The 19410-nt window shown below is 48.5% G+C and overlaps 2 protein-coding genes across 2 annotated transcripts; both read right to left on the bottom strand.

The window, feature by feature from the left end:
- Positions 1-2947: 2947 nt before the first annotated feature.
- LOC142246777 (E3 ubiquitin-protein ligase TRIM62-like) lies at positions 2948-9994 on the bottom strand. The gene is made up of 3 exons (XM_075319827.1): positions 9849-9994; positions 4256-4955; positions 2948-3778 (listed from the first exon to the last, which is right to left on the bottom strand). Exons 1-3 carry the CDS (start codon positions 9992-9994, stop codon positions 2948-2950), a joined length of 1677 nt encoding a protein of 558 aa, XP_075175942.1.
- A 1208-nt stretch (positions 9995-11202) lies between these two features.
- On the bottom strand, positions 11203-13804 carry LOC142246513 (E3 ubiquitin/ISG15 ligase TRIM25-like). The gene has a single exon (XM_075319574.1). The coding sequence runs from the start codon at positions 13802-13804 to the stop codon at positions 12236-12238; it is 1569 nt and encodes a 522-aa protein (XP_075175689.1). The 3' UTR covers positions 11203-12235.
- Positions 13805-19410: the final 5606 nt, after the last annotated feature.

Here is a 19410-nt window from a genome sequence, read left to right as displayed (position 1 = left end):
GTCCGGGCTGTAAGACACAGACATTACCTACTGAGTATGGGGTGAAATCCCCCTGAGACCCCCACTCTATACACCCGCTGCTGACTTATGCCTAACATGTACAGATGTCGGTAGGGGGCCCCCTCCGCCATTGTGAGGGCCCCAGAGGAGATTAGAGGTGACGCAGTGGGGAGGAGGGGGGGGGGAAGAGGCCCACAGCAAATTAGGGATACATTTACTGTGGGCCCCTTCCCCCATTATTAGATGAGACAATGGGGAAAGGCACAATAACTTTGGTGACAATGGGAGAGAGGGCCCACAATAAACTAAAGGAGACATAATGGGGGGGGGGGGGCACAGGTAATCAGAAATTCACTGTGGGACCCCTCTCCCTGTGCCCCCTCCCCTCAGTGCAGGTAATGGCAGTGGATGGAGATCTGCCTGGCCTCATATATATACTGTATGTACTCACAGGTCACACGCTGCAGCCAGCAATGTCCTCGCCCCTGCTCCTCGGTACAATCGGCAGGTTGAGATTGGTCAAGTGCCTGCCCAATCACAGCACTGCTCCTTGCCTGAGCTGTGATGTGAGGTCACACAAAGAAAACAAGTGCTGATTGGGCTGTACGGCAACCAATCAATTTTAGGCCAATCCTTTACTATTTCACAATGTAAGTCCCTGTGCAGATGTAGAGAGTAGGAAAGCGGTGCTGGATTACAACCATGGAGCACCAATAAACACTAACCCAAATCCACCCCAGTACAGCTGTAACATGCGGCAGGGCCTAAGACACTCAAATGAGGGACACTGACAATAGACAAAATAATAGACACACACCAAAATGAAAGCAGAATATATGTAAATGCAGAGAATAAGGGGCTGCGGTGTTTCTTTTCATGTGTTCCATGATATTAATAAGCCTCATTTTACCATTATGTCGTGGACATGTTACATCTGCAGGGTCTCTTTTCTATTCACTTACATTGTCCTCTGGATTGTGAAGCCCCCCCATGTATGTAATGTTTTTGTTTAGCTGTGCACCCTTTTTCATTATACAGCAAGGCGTAACCAAGGGAAAAGGAGACAGCCTCATGCGCGTCAGCCCCACAGGCGGCCGTGTGCCCCCCCACCCGCGTCAGCCCCACAGGCGGCCGTGTGCCCCCCCACCCGCGTCAGCCCCACAGGCGGCCGTGTGCCCCCCCCACCCGCGTCAGCCCCACAGGCGGCCGTGTGCCCCCCCCACCCGCGTCAGCCCCCCACAGGCGGCCGTGTGCCCCCCCCACCCGCGTCAGCCCCACAGGCTGCCGTAGGTAAAAGGGAAAAAAAAAAATAAAATTAAATAAATCAGGGCAGCACCAGCAAGCATTGTAAGGAGGCAGGAGCTGCAGTGCTGGGCAGGAGTGGGTGCACCAGGGGAGCCCCGGGTTTTACGTTTGACCAGACCTGCCAGCTCCAGGGTAGTCTTATTGGTGATAAAGACACCACATTTGACTTAGACTTTACTCAGGTGTTCGAGTCATGCCCATCCGAGCATCCAACTGCTTGTTATGAATACAAAGCATGGTAGTGCCCACTCATCACTAGTTACCAGTACTGAGCACCCGAGCATGGTAGTGCCCGCTCATCACTAGTTACCAGTACTGAGCACCCGAGCATGGTAGTGCCCGCTCATCACTAGTTACAAGTACTGAGCACCTGAGCATGGTAGTGCCCGCTCATCACTAGTTACCAGTACTGAGCACCCGAGCATGGTAGTGCCCGCTCATCACTAGTTACCAGTACTGAGCACCTGAGCATGGTAGTGCCCGCTCATCACTACTACCAAGCATGGTTAGCACTAGTAGCAAGTTCAAAGATAAACGGTCAATATAGAAACAGCTTTGACAACGGGACGTCCATACATACAGGTTTATTGTGACTGATGCCATAGACATTACAGATACATTTAGCATGGACATTGGGAGCCTTTATGGACAACACGCTAACCTAGAAGAAAAATCAGTAAAATAAGGAAACAGACATTTTTCTCTGGTCCTCTAGAAATGTTATGGACATTATGGGCCTCATTTAGATATCCACAAGTCACCTGTCCATGTCTTTTGCAGACTGAATGGTCCGAAAATAATTAGAGGAACAAAAAATAAAGATGGCATCAGTGCGCGGCACATGATTACACTGTAAAGGATCGGAGATGATCACAGGTGGTAAACCCGACACTGATCAACAGTCCATGTTTTTATATACGATAAACATCACATACAAATGATTGAGGCCTAAAGGGCTTTTCCATCTTATAAAGCTTGTATATGTAGCTACAATATACTATCAATTTGTGATGGGTGAAGATCTCCCGATTCCGAGAATTCGAGTCACCGGGGTAAATCCATGAGCGCAGCCACAATCTTTTAGGCCTTGTTCACACAATGAGGATTTGAGACTCTCCGGTTGCAGATTTACTGCTCCTATTTGATAAATTAGGTTATTTGTGTCTTTTCAGGGCATTTGTATTAGGTCACATCTTAAATAAAACTGCGGCTATGAAAACTTCCTGTTAATTATATGTACGGATTATATGCGTTTTTTCTGATGCAGAACAGTGGGGGGTTTTTTTTTTGTTTTTTATCTGCAGACTCTTTGTCTTGCTGAAGTCTATGGGCAAAAGCCACAAAGAAACGTATATTTACCAGAAGATACGTTTTTAGGTTGTGGATTTCAGAATTGCGGTGCCGGTCAGTTTCCGTATTTTAAAGGCAGTGGCGGTGAAATCGAGAAATCCCATGCAGTTTGAAGTTAATCTAATACACCGGGTTTTTTTAGTGCACGAAAATACACATCGTGGAAAGCCTTAAGAAAGTCACGTTATGGCATATCCTATCCATTTACCACCACTTAGTGAGATAGACGGAACCCATTAATTATGAACGGTCAACAACTGGACAAGTCACCCATTAACATTAAATCTCGGCCTCAGCTTCTTATTGTCACAGAGGCTCCATCAGTCACATAGAAGAGAACATGTAGGGGTTCAGTGAATGAGGCGGTGAAGCTGTGCAAGTGTTTTATGGGGTCACACAGCTCATAGAAGGACAGACGCCCGGCCTCATAGTCTAAGAAGAGACCAAGTGTTGGACATCTTTGGATTACATTGAGGGTTAGTATATGAGAGTTGAGACATACTCCATATTCTCCATCATACAAAACCAAACACCAAGATTTATCATTCAATCCAATCTTCGACTTATTTCCTTCTCTTTTTATACTGGGATATGATACTCCAATGCCACATAATCCTATCTGGTTCCACTTCACCTCCCAGTAATGTCGTCCTGAGGAGAGGCCACATCTGCTTAACACCTGGGAGTAATCCACAAATCTTCCTGATAATTCTGGCCTCTCCTGTTCTTCAGATCTTGATGCCGTTTTCAGATCTTCTGATATCTTCACCCATCTATGAGCCGTGTCCACATCCAGAAATATGTTTGTGACAGGGACCCCGAGATCTGATGTTATACTGGTGACAATATCCCTGATCGGTCGGATTAAGGTCAGTGAGATCAGAACCTCATCTAGATCCTCCTCAGAACCGACCTCTCCACCATCTCCCCCTGTGTCGCCAACACCTCCAAGACTACCCTCTGTAATGTCACTTTCTTGTAAGAGCCTAAACGGGTCAGTGACACGACGCATCTTCCTGGACAGCTTTTTCTCCTGTATTTCCAGCTTCTGGATCAGGTTATATAGCTGCATCACAATCTTCTCCTCCTGCCTGAAGACCTCAGTACACATCCGGTTTGAGCCCTGCGGCTCAATCCGGCTGTGAAAACTATGCAACGGATGCGGTGAAAACACCGCATCCTTTGCATAAGTTTTTACATGCGGCCGGTCCGGTTTTTTCCGGTTGCGGCATGCTACTGAGCATGCGCAGTTGAAAATACTGCATGCGGCGACCGGATGCGGTTTTTTCCGCATCGCGCCACATTCGGCCTCCATAGGGATGCATTGAAAAATGCGCCGCAGCGGCCGGATGCGGCGCGATGCGGTGTTTTTTGCCGGAGCAAAAAACGTTGCAGGGAACGTTCGATCCGGCCGCCGCATCGGCTACATCTGCCGCATGCGGCAAAAACCGGACCGAACGCAAGCCCCTGCGGCACAATGCGGCACTAATGTAAGTCAATGCAAAAAAAAACCGCAATCGGCGTTACAAAAGCCGGTTGCGGTTTTTCTGCAAAACGCCGTATTGTGCCGCAGAGCAAAAATCCGGATGTGTGAAAGTACCCTTAGCGCTTTTTTTTCTGCTACTTCCAGTTGTTTCATAATGTCCATAAATCTCCTATTAATGCTCTTCCTTTTACCTGAGCCTTTCGCATGGATCTTTCTCGTACGATCCTGTAGAGTCCGGATTCTTGTTTGAATTGCTTTTTGTGGGCTTAGTTCATCCACATATTCCTTCTTAGAAGCCTCATCTAGAAGTTCCTTCTGGTGTCCTTGGTGGTCACCAACCCTACAGCAAGACACACACAGACAAGAAACATCCTGCAGGTAGTAATAACCCAGAACCTTCTTATGGAGAGGACATTTTATGCAAGCAAAAGATCTAGGGGGTTTTACTATGTCATTTAATGTGTTGTCATGTGCTGTTAGGGGGTCGTCACATACGGACGTCTCACAATACTGACAGAATTTCACAGCTGGAACAGGAGACTCTGAGCAGAAGATTCCGGTCTCCTCTGTTTCAGGCTCAGGAGATGAGAAACGCTCTACTATGTTCCTCAGCTTCCGGTTCTTCTCCAGGGTCGGACGCTCCGGATATTGTGCTCTGCAGTCAGGACAGGAATACACTCCAACTGCCTCCTCTGCATCGAGCGCACTCACAATACACGAGCGGCAGAAGAAGTGTCCACATCTCAGGGATACGGGATCTGTATAGAGGCTCAGGCAGATGGAGCAGTCCAGCTTGTCTCCGGGGTATTCCATTCTGGAAGAGGAAGAAACACTGATTAATACCCAACATAGTCCAAATATAAATTTACAAGGACAGGATTTGACTATCCTTGTCAGTGGTATTTTGTCATGAAGAAGGGAGCTGTGACCCCAGAAACGCGTTTACTTATATTAGCTCCTCTAATAAAGACTTCGATTATTTATTTTTTTGTCTTCGAAGTGGAAGAAAGCGTGGTAGTGACAACCTGTCTCCTTTGATTTTTATCTGCCTGAATCTCCGGTGCTGCAGCTATCTCCACCATTACATTCGTCTCTAGGTGTTGTGACCTTTCACAACCCCTATAAGCGAGTACATTCTTCACCTCTTCTCCTGCCTACCTGGTAAGACCCTATTGCGCCTTTTCCTCCATAGGCTCTTACTGTATGTCCCTTATGAGCTCTCTATTGTCCCAACATATAATTACTTGGGACTGGAAAACTCAATATTCCTTCACCCAAACTTCCTAACTCCGGCCTACACTTTACCTCTGTCCCCCTCTTCTCTTCGCTGTTTCAGGGTCCCCACTATCGAAGCAGCTCCTTTGTTCTTAACCCTAATCCTGGAGCACGATCGCTCTCCTTCTGAAGAGCCAGTCTGCCACTTTCCACCCCAGTTACTTCTTGCCATCACTGTTCACCATCTCCAAGTCCACTGTGAGTCTCTGCTGCTGCTTCCGGTGTCTGGTATTTGCTTCTACTCTGATGACAGGGAATGGCGCTGCAGCTAATCAGTGACCTCAGTAGGACGTTCAATCTCTTTATCTCTTTAGAGCAAGTCACAGCACAGGACAATTTTCCACCACTGATTGGCCTCCAGGAGGCGCCAACTCCCATTTCACCTTTAGGCCATGTTCACATGTTTTCTTTTGTATGACAGTAAATCAAGCAGTTTGGTCAATCAGAAAGACATCACCCTTTACACAGTGCCGTTATATCCAGCTTAGTGCGGTCAGTCCCTGTGATTGTGAATGACTTTGATGTCCCTTGTGCCCAATTTGCCATAAACGGTCGCCTTATAAATCTTAACTGAAGAAACGTATTGGTACGCACTAAGGGAGAGAGCAGGCTATCCTGGATAGGGCAAGCTGTGGACTGCACCTGTTATGTGCCCACAATCAGAACCCACTGCATCCTGGACACGGCGGGTCCTGACCTGAGAGTCTCCTCTGCAGGAGACGGCGGCTGCTCGTGCCCACGATCCGGGCAGTTGTGGTCTCTCACTTGTGTTCTCCCTACGGAGAAAGCTTGCGATGCCGCAGCAGAGAATTGACATTTGTGGCTCACAAAGCCGCACCGCAGGTCAGTTTATGCCACAGGCAGCACACGATTTCTAGAAATCTCATCCACTGTGCTTTTACTGAACAACGCAGCAGTTTGAATGCAGCTGAACCGCTGATCGTGGGCTCGCTGCCTTAGGCTATGTGCCCACGGGCGCTCGTACCTGCGGATGTATCTGCAGGTACGAGTGCATGTTTCCCGCAGCTGCCCGCAGCTATTTTTAGCTGCTAGATTACAGCGGAATAGCTGCGGGAAACATGCGGAGATTCATGCGGCTTACCTGCGGACGTCCCCGCCTCTCATCTCCATAGCGGAGGGCTGGGACATCCGCAGGTAATTCCGCATGAATAATTGACATGCAATTATACATGCGGATGCCTACATCCGCAGCATAGTCGGCAGCTGCACTTTCCGCAGCGTGGACACAGCACTCCCCATGTCCCATAGGATAACATGGGGAGTGACTGTACAAGCTAAAACCTGCGGATTTATCTGGAAAATGCAGAAAAATCTGCAGGTTTTCCACGGCAAAATCCACAGATGCAAGCTCCCGTGGGCACATAGCCTAAGGGTGGGAGAAGATGGGGCACTAGGCACATCCAAGGCTTTCACATGGACTGTTCTGCATGACCCAACTGCTTGATTTACGGTCATCCATTTTTTTTAGTAATGTCACAGGAGGGGGATTAGATACACGGCTCAGCAAACAGTATCACACAGGAGGGGGATTAGATACACGGCTCAGCAAACAGTATCACACAGGAGGGGGATTAGATACACGGCTCAGTAGACTGGATCACACAGGAGGGGGATTAGATACATGGCTCAGCAAACAGTATCACACAGGAGGGGGATTAGATACATGGCTCAGCAGACAGTATCACACAGGAGGGGGATTAGATACACGGCTCAGCAGACAGTATCACACAGGAGGGGGATTAGATACACGGCTCAGCAGACAGTATCACACAGGAGGGGGATTAGATACACGGCTCAGCAGACAGTATCACACAGGAGGGGGATTAGATACACGGCTCAGCAGACAGTATCACACAGGAGGGGATTAGATACACGGCTCAGCAGACAGTATCACACAGGAGGGGATTAGATACACAGCTCAGCAGACAGTATCACACAGGAGGGGGATTAGATACACGGCTCAGCAGACAGTATCACACAGGAGGGGATTAGATACACGGCTCAGCAGACAATATCACACAGGAGGGGGATTAGATACACGGCTCAGCAGACAGTATCACACAGGAGGGGATTAGATACACGGGCTCACCACTCACCTGCAATACCTTCTTCAGCCATCAGACTTTGCCATCAGTGAAATCCTCCAGTTCTTATAAACCTTCGATCACAATCACCTGAGCCGCACTGAGGCTTCATGGGAAATGTAGTCCTGAGAGGAGGCACAGGTTTTTTGTTTGTTTTTATTAAAGAGTGAAAAATGACAATTTTTCCAGTAGAAGCCGCTCCAGGGTCAGCGCCACCTCTGGGGGAGTACGGCATTTGCTGCATTATGATGAGGTCTTTGCTGTCTTTGATAGGACGAGGCCTGGTCTGGAGCAGATTATATCAGGAGCCGCTATAGTCGTGTTGCCCCAGAGGCTGGGTGTATAATATATATATCTCTATCTTATATTATGTATATATTACAGCTATTTTGCAATTGTTTCAGCGCCTCCTGGGGGGGGAGTACGGTATTTGCCGTCTTGTGAGGAGGTTTTTTCAGTTTTTGCTTGGATGGGGCCTGGTCTAGATTATACCGCTATAGTCGTGTTGCAGCTCGGGGGGCGGAGTCTAAGTTACCTCAGAGTTTAGTCAGAGCTCAGCCAGTGCACATCAACACATAGGGGAACTCTAACCCCGCTCCAGCCGCTGTATGGGAACGGACTGACCCGAAATCCTCATAAAGAAGATGGACATACAGGACAACCTACTATACATGAAGGGGATCGAGAACAGAAACATGGGGTCTGCTGGTGAACGCCGCTCCAGTGGGCTGTATGGGAACGGACAGACCTGAAACTACATGTAGGATCCCCAAGTACTTGCTCCCCCTTAGGAAGATGGAAGGTTCTGGTCAGCACAGCGACTTTAGCCTACCTGAAACTTAGTGCTGATGGACATAGGAGGAGTACAGGCCCTGGAAGGAGTCCCCCATAAAGAAGATGGGCCCACAGGAGAACCTACTATACATGAAGGGTGGAGAGAACGGAAACTTGGGGTCTGCTGGAGACCGCCGCTCCAGTAGGATGGAGGGAATCCACCTCTGTTGTGTCAGCTTGGTCAGCAGGATAGGCTCTGTCTGCACTCGCTGCAATCACGCCTCATGTGTGACTGTATCCCTGCATCCATTTGCTATTTGGCCGTCTTTCTAGCTGTGTCATCTGAACATGTTGACCCATCTGTGGCAGTGAACCTTTTTTGGCTGCTAATCAAGTAAGGTTCATCTGGTTTACTGTTAACGTATCTCCTCCACCACATTAACACTATGGGGTAACGTAACTGATCACCACTAAAGAGAGGGGACAGTCACACGGCAGCGGTAACCCCGCACATCCCCAGTCACCGGAGCGCCAGGTGCTGGACGCAGCCATCACCACCCGTGACACACGCTAGAGGAACCGACCCATGCCCGGCGTCCTGTATACACAGCGCTCCGTGTGTCACACAATGGCCTGACCGCTCTCTGTCTTCTCCCACCAGGCGTTTTCTAAAACCTAAAGTGGAAAATAAATGCTCAAAAGTCCGAACACAAAAGCAGCAACGTATTTTTAATAATAGAAATGAATAGAAAGTGACCCCTCCAGAACAAAACTCTTCAGAGAACTGGCAAAAACAGATTTGTATCCGGCATCCGCACATACAAATCACACATTTAAAACATGATAAAATCAGTCATAGACAGCAGGGACAGACCGGTCTACGCGTTTCGGGCAAAACCTAGTCTTGACAGTGGTCTGAACTAAGGCGTATACATTTATACAAACATGACACTGAAAAAGCTGAAAAAAACTCCAATACTAAGTCTAATTACCAAATTACATACACATGGATATAGACGGCTCACAATGCACACGGCTCCACTCTGCAAGGAAAGAACAATGACTGCATATGCAAATATTCATAGCACAAGGTACCAGTGTTATACATATCCATATACAATGCTGAAAATAGACACCACCAATTTATATAAATACTAAAATATAAATGTATATAAAAAAAAAACTAATGAAAAAAATCATTTTTTCATTATTTTATATATATATATATATATATATATATATATATATATATATATACATACATACATACACATACACACACATTTATATTTTTGTATTTATATAGATTGGTGGTGTATATTTTTCAGCATTGTATATGGATCCTATTACAGCCTATGGGGCTGGTCGTATGGTCACGTGTTTTGAAGACCAATTGGCCTGGAAAAAAAAATCTCAGAAAAAGCACAAGAATGGCATCAATCTGCAGTCGGTGAAGGATCGGAGATGAACAACAGTCCATGTTTTTATATACAATAAAATCACAAATGATTGAGGCCTAAAAGGACTTTTCTCATCTTGTAAATGGCTTGTACATGTAGCTACAATCTACTATCAATTTGTGATTGGTGAAGATCTCCTGATGCCGGTAACCCATGTGCTGTGCTGCCACAATCTTTCGGGCCTCGTTCCCACAATGAAGATTTGTGGAGTTTTTGATGTTGAAGATTTTCTGAAGCATTTCTGCACCTATTAGTTTTTTAATGCATTTTTTGGGGGTAGATCATATTTTAAATAAAAATGCATTGTTTTGCAAACTACCTGTAAATTAGCTTTGATAAAACTATGTGAGGATTAGGCCTCCTTCACACATCTGTGAGAAACACAAACGTTTTGCACAGTCTTTGGTGAAAGCGCGCGTGTGTGTGTGTGTGTGTTCCGTGTGCTGTCCCCGTGCTATCTGTGTGACATCCAGATAGCACACGGGCAGCATGAGCTGGTATACTTACCTGTCCCTGACACTACTGTTGTTTCCGGGTCCACATTGAGTGTAGTGAATATGCATGAGCTTAATGAGCGGGACTCGGGTGCAACAGCAGAGGCAGAGACAGCAGAGGCAGAAACAGCAGCGCTGGAGAGAGCAGAGGCAAAGACAACAGCGCCGGAGAGAGCAGAGGGAAAGACAGAAGCGCCGGAGAGAGCAGAGTCAAAGACAGCAGTGCCGGAGAGAGCAGAGGCAGAGACAGCAGCGCCGGAGAGAGCAGAGGCAAAGACAGAAGCGCTGGAGGCAGCAGAGGCAAAGACAGCAGAACTGGAGAGAGCAGAGGCAGAGACAGCAGCGCTGGAGAGAGCAGAGGGAAAGACAGCAGCGCTGGAGAGAGCAGAGGCAGAGACAGCAGCGCTGGAGAGAGTAGAGGCAAAGACAGCAGCGCTGGAGGCAGCAGAGGCAAAGACAGCAGCGCTGGAGAGAGCAGAGGCAAAGACAGCACCGCTGGAGAGAGCAGAGACAGAGACAGCAGCGCTAAAGAGAGCAGAAGCAAAGACAGCAGTGCTGGAGAGAGCAGAGGCAGAGACAGTGGTGCTGGAGAGAGCAGAGGCAAAGACAGCAATGCTGGAGAGAGCAGAGGCAAAGACAGCAGCGCTGGAGAGAGCAGAGACAGAGAGAGCAGCGCTGGAGAGAGCAGAGACAGTGGCACTGGAGAGAGCAGAGGCAAAGACAGCAGCGCTGGAGATAGCAGAGGCAGAGAGAGTAGCGCTGGAGAGAGCAGAGGCAGAGAGAGTAGCGCTGGAGAGAGCAGAGGCAGAGACAGCAGCGCTGGAGAGAGCAGAGGCAAAGACAGCAGCGCTGGAGAGAGCAGAGGCAGAGACAGCAGCGCTGGAGAGAGCAGAGGCAAAGACAGCAGCGCTGGAGAGAGCAGAGGCAAAGACAGCAGCGCTGGAGAGAGCAGAGGCAAAGACAGCAGCGCTGGAGAGAGCAGAGGCAGAGACAGCAGCGCTGGAGAGAGCAGAGGCAAAGACAGCAGCGCTGGAGAGAGCAGAGGCAGAGACAGCAGCGCTGGAGAGAGCAGAGGCAGAGACAGCAGCGCTGGAGAGAGCAGAGGCAAAGACAGCAGCGCTGGAGAGAGCAGAAGCAAAGACAGCAGCGCTGGAGAGAGCAGAGGCAGAGACAGCAGCGCTGGAGAGAGCAGAGGCAGAGACAGCAGCGCTGGAGAGAGCAGAAGCAAAGACAGCAGCGCTGGAGAGAGCAGAAGCAAAGACAGCAGCGCTGGAGAGAGCAGAGGCAGAGACAAGTGAGTATAACAATTGTTTATTCTTAAGTGACATGTGCTTTCTCCAGTGCGTGTCACACAGATCACATCAGTGTGTGGCCCGTGTAACATCCGTGCTGCCGGGAAAAAAAACAGACATGTCGCCATGTGGAGCACATGTGTGTTCCACATGGCCACGTGGTCTGTGAAAAAACACAGATGTGTGCACGTGTGTCCGTGTCTCCGATACGTGTGGAAACGGACGTTACAGGGATCAGAAACACGGATGTGTGAAAGGGACTGTACATGCATTTCCACTCTTTGTTTTTTTTTTTTTATCTGCAGACTTTCCTTGTGTCTATGGGGAAAATCTGCAAACAATAATTATATTTACCGCAAGAGAAATTGGTATGTTCTGAATTTTAAAGTCGCATGCCGCTCCGTTTCCGTAGTATCAAAAATAGCATAATGGGGTGAGATTTAGAGACATGACAGCAGCTTGATGTTAGTGAAATACGCTTTGCCTCTTCTACTCGAAAATACGAAGCATCAAAAATACATTAAATACTCATCGAGGGAAGCGGTGGTTCATTCTCGGGATTAGTGGGGTCCCAGCAGTCAAGAAAGTTATGTCATATCCCATCCATCTACCACAACTTACTGAGGTGGAAATAATCCATTAACAATAAACAATCAACAACTGGACAAATCACCATTAACAGTTAATCTCAGCCTCAGCTTCTTATTGTCACAGAGGATCCTTCATGCACATAGAAGACCACATGTAGGGGTTCAGTGAAGGAGGCGGTGAAGGTGTGTAAGTGTCTGATGGGGTCACACAGCTCATAGAAGGACAGACGCCCGGCCTCATAGTCTAAGAAGACTCCAAGTGTCGGACTTGTTGGCTTCATACTGAGGGTCACTACATCTGAGTTGTGCCATACATTACATTCTCCATCATGCAAAACCAAACACCAAGATTTATCACTAAATACAATACCAGACTGTTGTCCTTCCCTCTCTATACTGGGATAGGACAATCCGATGCCACATCCTCCTGTCTGGTTCCACTCCACCTCCCAGTAATGTCGTCCTGAGGAGAGGACACATCTGCTTAACACCTGAGGGAAGGTCACAAATCTTCCTGATGATTCTGGTCTGTTCTGTTTTTCTCTTAAATGTATTGCCATTTTCAGATCTTCTGATATCTTCACCCATCTATGAGCAGTGTCCACATCCAGCAATATGTCTGGGACATGGACCCCGAGCTCTGATGTTACATTGGTGACAATATCCCTCATAGATCGGAGTAAGGTCAGTGAGATCAGAACCTCATCCAGATCCTCCTCAGAACTGACCTCTCCACCATCTCCCCCTGTGTCCCCATCACCTCCATGACTACACTCTGTAATGTCAAATTCTTGTAAGAGTGTTATTGGGTCGGTGACACGACATATGTCCTCCACATGATGCATCTTCCTGGATAGCTCGTCCTCCTCTGTTTCCAGCTTCTGGATCTGATGAGAAATCTGGGACACAATCTTCTCCTCCTGCCTGGAGACCTCGCTCAGTGCCTTCTTTTCTGCAATTTCCAGTTGATTCTTAATGTCCATAAATATCTTACTGACGTTCTTCCTCTTATCGGAGGCTTTCTCCTGGATCTTCCTCTTACGATCCTGTAGATTCTGGACTCTTGCCTGAATTTCTGCTTTTTTTGGGTTCAGTTCATCCAGATACTCCCTCAATTTCTTCTTCTTGGTCTCAGAAGCCTCATCTAGAAGCTCTACCTGGTGTCCTCGGTGTTCACCAACCAGACAGCAAGACGCACACAGACAAGCAGCGTCCTGCGGGCAGTAATACTCCAGAACTTTCTTGTGGAGGGAACATTTTTTGTGACCAAAAGAGGCGGTAGGTTCTGTTAATATATGATCAGCAGTTTTGTTGTGGGCTGTCAGATGTTTGCCACACATGGAGGTCTCACACTGCAGACAGGATCTCACAGCCGGGACAGGAGACTTTATACAGTAAGTGCAGAAGATTCTGGTCTCCTCCATCTCAGGCTGAGTAGATGAGAAACGCTCCACTATGTTCCTCAGCTTCCGGTTCTTCTCCAGGGTCGGACGCTCCGGATATTGTGCTCTGCAGTCAGGACAGGAATACACTCCAGCCGCCTCCTGTGCATCCAGCGCACTCACAATACACGAGCGGCAGAAGAAGTGTCCACATCTCAGGGATACGGGATCTGTATAGAGGCTCAGGCAGATGGAGCAGTCCAGCTCGTCCCTCAGCTCAGCAGACGCCATTGTAGAGTGAAAGAGCAGGAACTGAAAGTGAAAAAGTTTCCTTACATAAGAGGCGGAGAGTTTGTGAGAAGACACTATTAACCCCTGCAGTTCAGATAGTGAGGAAGAAACTGATTAACAAGGTCTGGGGTTGGATTGGAGTTGTAGTAGTTGTACTGGCGCCACCTGCTTGTAGTATAGAGAATCCACCAGTAGAACAAGGAATAAGACAAAGCAAAGAAGCCACAGAACTTCTGTTGATAAAAAGTGGCATCAGTTACAAATGTTGTGTGTGAACTTCCACCCCCTTTAGGCGCTTTCACACTTGCGTTCATTGCAATCCGCCGCTATGGAAAATAGCGCAGTCTGTTAACTGACTGCGCTATTCTCCATAGACTTTTATTGACAACACACTGTGACGCAAGTGTCTGCGTTGCATCCGCCAGCTGACGCCGAGTCATTATTTTGACAGAGCGGCGGGCGGAGGGAACCGCCAAGGTGGCTAATGATTGTGTATGGTGGTGGATTCCATCACGTTCTACTGAGGATACTCAGCATGTCCAGCAGAACGATCTAAATAATTTAAAATCACTCCTGGTCTCTCTATCTCTCTCTGTCGGTCGGTCGGTCTCTCCCTCTCACCCCCTCTCCCGTACTCACCGATCACCGGCGCGGCGCTGCACGGCTGTCACACTGCTCTGGCGGCTTCTCTTTTGAAAATGCTGGCCGCTCATTATTCCATCTCATATTCCCTGCTTCCCCCGCCCACCGGCGCCTATGTTTGGTTGCAGTAAGACGCGCCCCCACGCTGAGTGACAGCTGTCTCACTGCAACCAATCACAGCCGTCGGTGGGTGGGTCTATATCGTGCAGTACAATAAATAAATTATTAAAAAAAAAAAAACAGCGTGCGGTCACCCCCATTTTTGATACCAGCCAAGGTAAAGCCACATGGCTGAAGGCTGGTATTGTCAGGATGGGGAGCCCCAAGTTTTGGGGAGCCCCCTAGCCTAAAAATATCAGCCAGCAGCCGCCCGGAATTGCTGCATCCATTAGAAGCGACATTCCCGGGACTCTACCCGGCTCATCCCGAATTGCCCTGGTGCGGTGGCAATCGGGGTAATAAGGAGTTAATAGCAGCCCATATCTGCCACTAAAGGCCCCGTCACACGCAGTGATATTATTAGTGATATCGCTAGCGAGCGCACCCGCCCCCGTCGTTCGTGTGTCACAGGCAAATCGCTGCCCGTGGCGCACAATATCGTTCGGAGCCGTCACACAGACTTACCTGCCTAGCGACGTCGCTGTGGCCGGCGAACCGCCTCCTTTATAAGTGGGTGGTTCGTGCGGCGTCACAGCGGCGTCACTAAGCGGCCACTGAATAGAAGAGGAGGGGCGGAGATGAGCGGCCGTAGGATCCTGCCCACCTCCTTCCTTCCTCATTGCCGGCAGCCGCAGGTAAGCTGTAGTTCGACGTTCCCGAGGTGTCACACATAGCGATGTTTGCTGCCTCGGTAACGACGAACAACCTGCGTCCTCAACAATCAATGATTTTTTTTAAAATGAACGACGTGTCAACGATGGACGATTTGGTGAGTATTTTCCATCAGTAACGGTCGACGTTGCTAACGATGCCGGATGTGCGTCACGGAATCCATGAGCCCGGCTCATATATCGTTAGATACATCGTTGTGTGTAACGGGGCCTTAAGTCCTAGGTTAATCATGGCAGGCGTCTATGAGACCCCCCCATGATTAACCTGTAAGTGAAAGTAAACAAACACATACACACGAAAAAATACTTTATTTGAAATAAAAGACAAAAAAACACCCTCTTTCACCACTTTATTAAAATCCCCAAATACCCCATAAGGTCCGGCGTAATCCACAGAAGTCCCACGACGCTTTCAGCTCTGCTACATGAAGCTGACAGGAGCGGCCACAGACCATGACCGCTCTCTGTCAGCTCCACGCAGCAACTGAAGTGAATCGCGCTGTGAGCGGGGATGTCACTGAGGTAGTGCCAGTGTGTGCAGTGATGATGGGGGCGGTAGTGCCTGGGTGTGTGTGACGATGATGGGGGTGGTAGTGCCTGCGTGTGCGGTGATGATGGGGGCTCGCTCTCTCTCGTCTAAAGAAAACTAACGCAATGTGTTATTTCACAGGAATCCGTTGCCTTCATTATCACACTATTTATAACGCATACATCACATGCGCCACACAATGCATTGTGACGGATGCCAAACGACGCAAGTGTAAACGCAGCCTTATTTACTTTGGTCACATCATGAAGCCCCGTGTACTGCAGGTGACTGTAGTGGTTGGTTGATTTTGGGCTCCTTCAACAAAGTGGAATAACTTTCCAGAAATATGTAGATTGTAAAGTTTGTCTGAAACCATCAGCTCAGAAAAGCTACCTCGGACAGACTTGACATTAATAGATCCTAGAGAAACTAAGCCCAAAACTCTTTAAACACAAATGTGGACTTACTGTGGGATCCTCTGGATTGCATCCAGGGAGTGGGGCAGCATGGTTGCTCATTTGTTAGCACTGTTTGGTGGCTCAGTGGTCAGCACTGTACGGTGGCTCAATGGTTAGCTTTCACGGCGTATGTACAGATGGAAAAGCAGCTCCTAGGCTGATCCTAAGACTAGGACCCCAGCGCTGTCCCTTATATCGAAGGTAAGCTTGATGGTAGCCAGGTTTGAGCCTCCAGCGTGACCCTGTCTCCTGACCAAGCCCTGATACTACTTCCCCCCACCCAGGGAGCGGGCCGGAAACCCAGCAACCAAAACCCCACAAATAGGCACAGACAAGGGTAAATGAAAACTCGTGCACACAGAACTCAAACACAAGGTAAGCACAGTATGTGAACTGGGGAGTAACATAAAAGGGGTAGGAAATAAATGGCAACTGGAGAACTTACACCATGCAAAACCGCAACTTGTAGATCACCACAGAACTGGATAACCACAGGAACTGAGGAAGCAGAAGCTATATCCGGCACTCAGCTCCAGGATTCAGAACCTTATAAAGGGTGCAGGAAGCTGAGGATGGTAATCAGCAGCCTGAGCTCCCAGCAGATGATCACAAGCCAGCAAAAATTAACTCGTGCCATACTGGAGCACAGCCAGACCCAGCCGACGCTTATGACAGGCTGAGCAACTAAGGGATCCCAGCCTGCCTGTCAGACTCTGCAGTGTGAATAGAGTCCGATGCCTCCATGACACCCAGCGAGTGCAACGCAGAACACCACACATTAGCACTGTACAGTGGCTCAGTGGTTAGCACTGCAGTCTTGCAGCGCTGGGGTCCTGGGTTGGGTTTAAATCCCACCAAGGACAACATCTACAAGGAGTTTGTATGTTCTCCCCGTGTTTGCGTGGATTTCCTCTGGCTTCTCCGGTTTCCTCCCACACTGCAAAGACATACAGATAGAAATTTAGATTGTGAGCCCCAATGGGGACAGTGTTAATGATGTATGTAGAGTGCTGTGAAATTGATGGTGCTATATAAGTGATCAAAATTGTTGGTACCCCTTGTTTAATGAAAGAAAAACCCACATGGGTTGAATAGCAATGTCTGACTTTCATTTGTTCAGTTTCATAGATTTTTAATTTATTCCTTTTGTCGGATCCAAGTTATTTCTGTGACCATTCTGGGATTTCCCTTCATTAAACGAGGGGTACCAACACTGTTGACCACGTGTGTAAGTGTAGCATCCTGAGATATGGGGTACTCGGTTCCGGGCAGTGTCTCTGCGGGGAATGTCACGATGGTGTCCGTTACCCGGTTCCGTGCCCTGGGCCCTTTTTGTAATGGGGATATTTACAGGGGAGTTAGGAATAAAGTTATTTGTGACGCCACTTGCGGTGTTGCGGCTAAGTGTAGGAAGCCGCCGCTGCAGGTTTTGCTGGGGCTGATGGAATGTGCAGCTCTGATGACTTGGACCCTCCACAAGTAGGGTATTACCCCAGCGGGTGTATGGTGCAGTGAGCGTTGGAAGAAGGAGTCCAGACAGGTATTCAGTGCAACTGGTTTACTCACTTTTCAGGTGTTAACTGGTTGCCCGAGGTCGGCTGGTTTCGCCTCCAGATTCCCTTCATCCCAGTGCCAGCCTGGTTCTCTGGTACCTTCTTCCCCTGCACCTGTCTCTGGTAAGTGGGTCCCTGTGGTATGGAACACTCAGGGCCCCCGGTCTGTGGTATGTCCACCTCTGTCCACCTTACGGTAGCGTGAACCCTGTGGGGGATGGAGTCTCTGGTCCAGTCCCCGGCTCTCCCGTTGCTACTGAGTCTTCAAATTCTTTAGGGTGAGCAAGGTCCTTGATGCAGGTGTTAACAGGTTGGCTTAAAGCTCTTTCCTGTCCTAGGGTCCTGTACCCCGTCAGTACGTAGTTCCGGGAGTACTCCACCGTACTACACCGGCAACTACCTCTCCTGGGTACCAGGTCAACTTTAATCTGAATCAGGATGTTGCTCAGTCACCATTTCACACTCCAGCTGTCAACTCTTACTTCACACTGACTACTCTCCACAGTCCGCTCCTCCCACCTGGTCAACTAGTGGACTGGAGTGGCTCCACCTCTAGGCAGCCATCCATTGGTCCCAACCTAGCTCGGTACCATTCTATGGGGGATTTGCTGGGGTAACTGGGGTTACCTGGGTTCTTGGTGTTCCGGCACTGGGGTTCTGGGTCCCTAAGGGGGTAGGCCCTGCATACTGGTGGAGATGCCACTATTCGGTATCCGACGGATAATGGGGTATTCGAGGTATTCGCTATCCGACGGCTAATATGGTATTCGCTCCGATACTTTCATTTTCGTTTCTGGACTTCCTGGCGCCTTTTTCCAGCCAATGAACACATCTGATGTTGCTTGCCCTCACAGTAACACTGCAGCCATCTTTGTTGTGGTGTTACTGTGATTGGCTTGGCCGCACAGCGTCATAGGGGCTATATAAGGCAGCCGCCATTTTGGTCAGTCGGTCTCTACCTCTCTCTTTCTTACTCACCAATCACGGGTGCGGCGCTGTGCGGCTGTCACACTGTCACACTTTGACTTACCTTCCTTGTTTAATTCACATAAACCACACAGATAGTCCGGTCAGATGAAGGCCGGTCAGGTCGAAACGTCATGACTTTTGATTTATGATGGACTATTTTCTTTTTTCCTATTTGCTTATACACCAATAAAAACGTTTTTTGACTGCAAGGATTGTGCTTCTCTCAATTTTTTGGGGTAGTGTACTCTTTATATATTTTGATATTTTTTTCTCCAGAGCACCTGTAAGGTGAAGCAGGGTCCTATTCCTTACTACTTTACATCCTGCAGGTCCCGGCTCCTTCTATGATCTCGGAGCTTTAGTTCCTTCCATACATTTTCTATTGGATTCAGCTCTGGTGATCGGCCATTCTAGCAGATTTCTTTTCTTTCTCTGAAACAATTTAGAGTTTCCTTGGCCGTGTGTTTGGGATCATCGTCTTTCTGCAATGTCCACCCTCGATTCATCTTCATTATCCTGGTAGATTGCAGCAGATTTTTATCAAGAAAGTCTCTGTACATTTTTCCATTAGTCCTTACTTTGCCAGAGCCGTCTGCTGAAAAACAGCCCTACACCATGATGTTCC

The sequence above is a fragment of the Anomaloglossus baeobatrachus genome, chromosome 7 (genome assembly GCF_048569485.1).
Source record: "Anomaloglossus baeobatrachus isolate aAnoBae1 chromosome 7, aAnoBae1.hap1, whole genome shotgun sequence".
Lineage (NCBI taxonomy): Eukaryota > Metazoa > Chordata > Amphibia > Anura > Aromobatidae > Anomaloglossus > Anomaloglossus baeobatrachus.
This window is presented reverse-complemented; position numbering and strand designations above follow the sequence as displayed.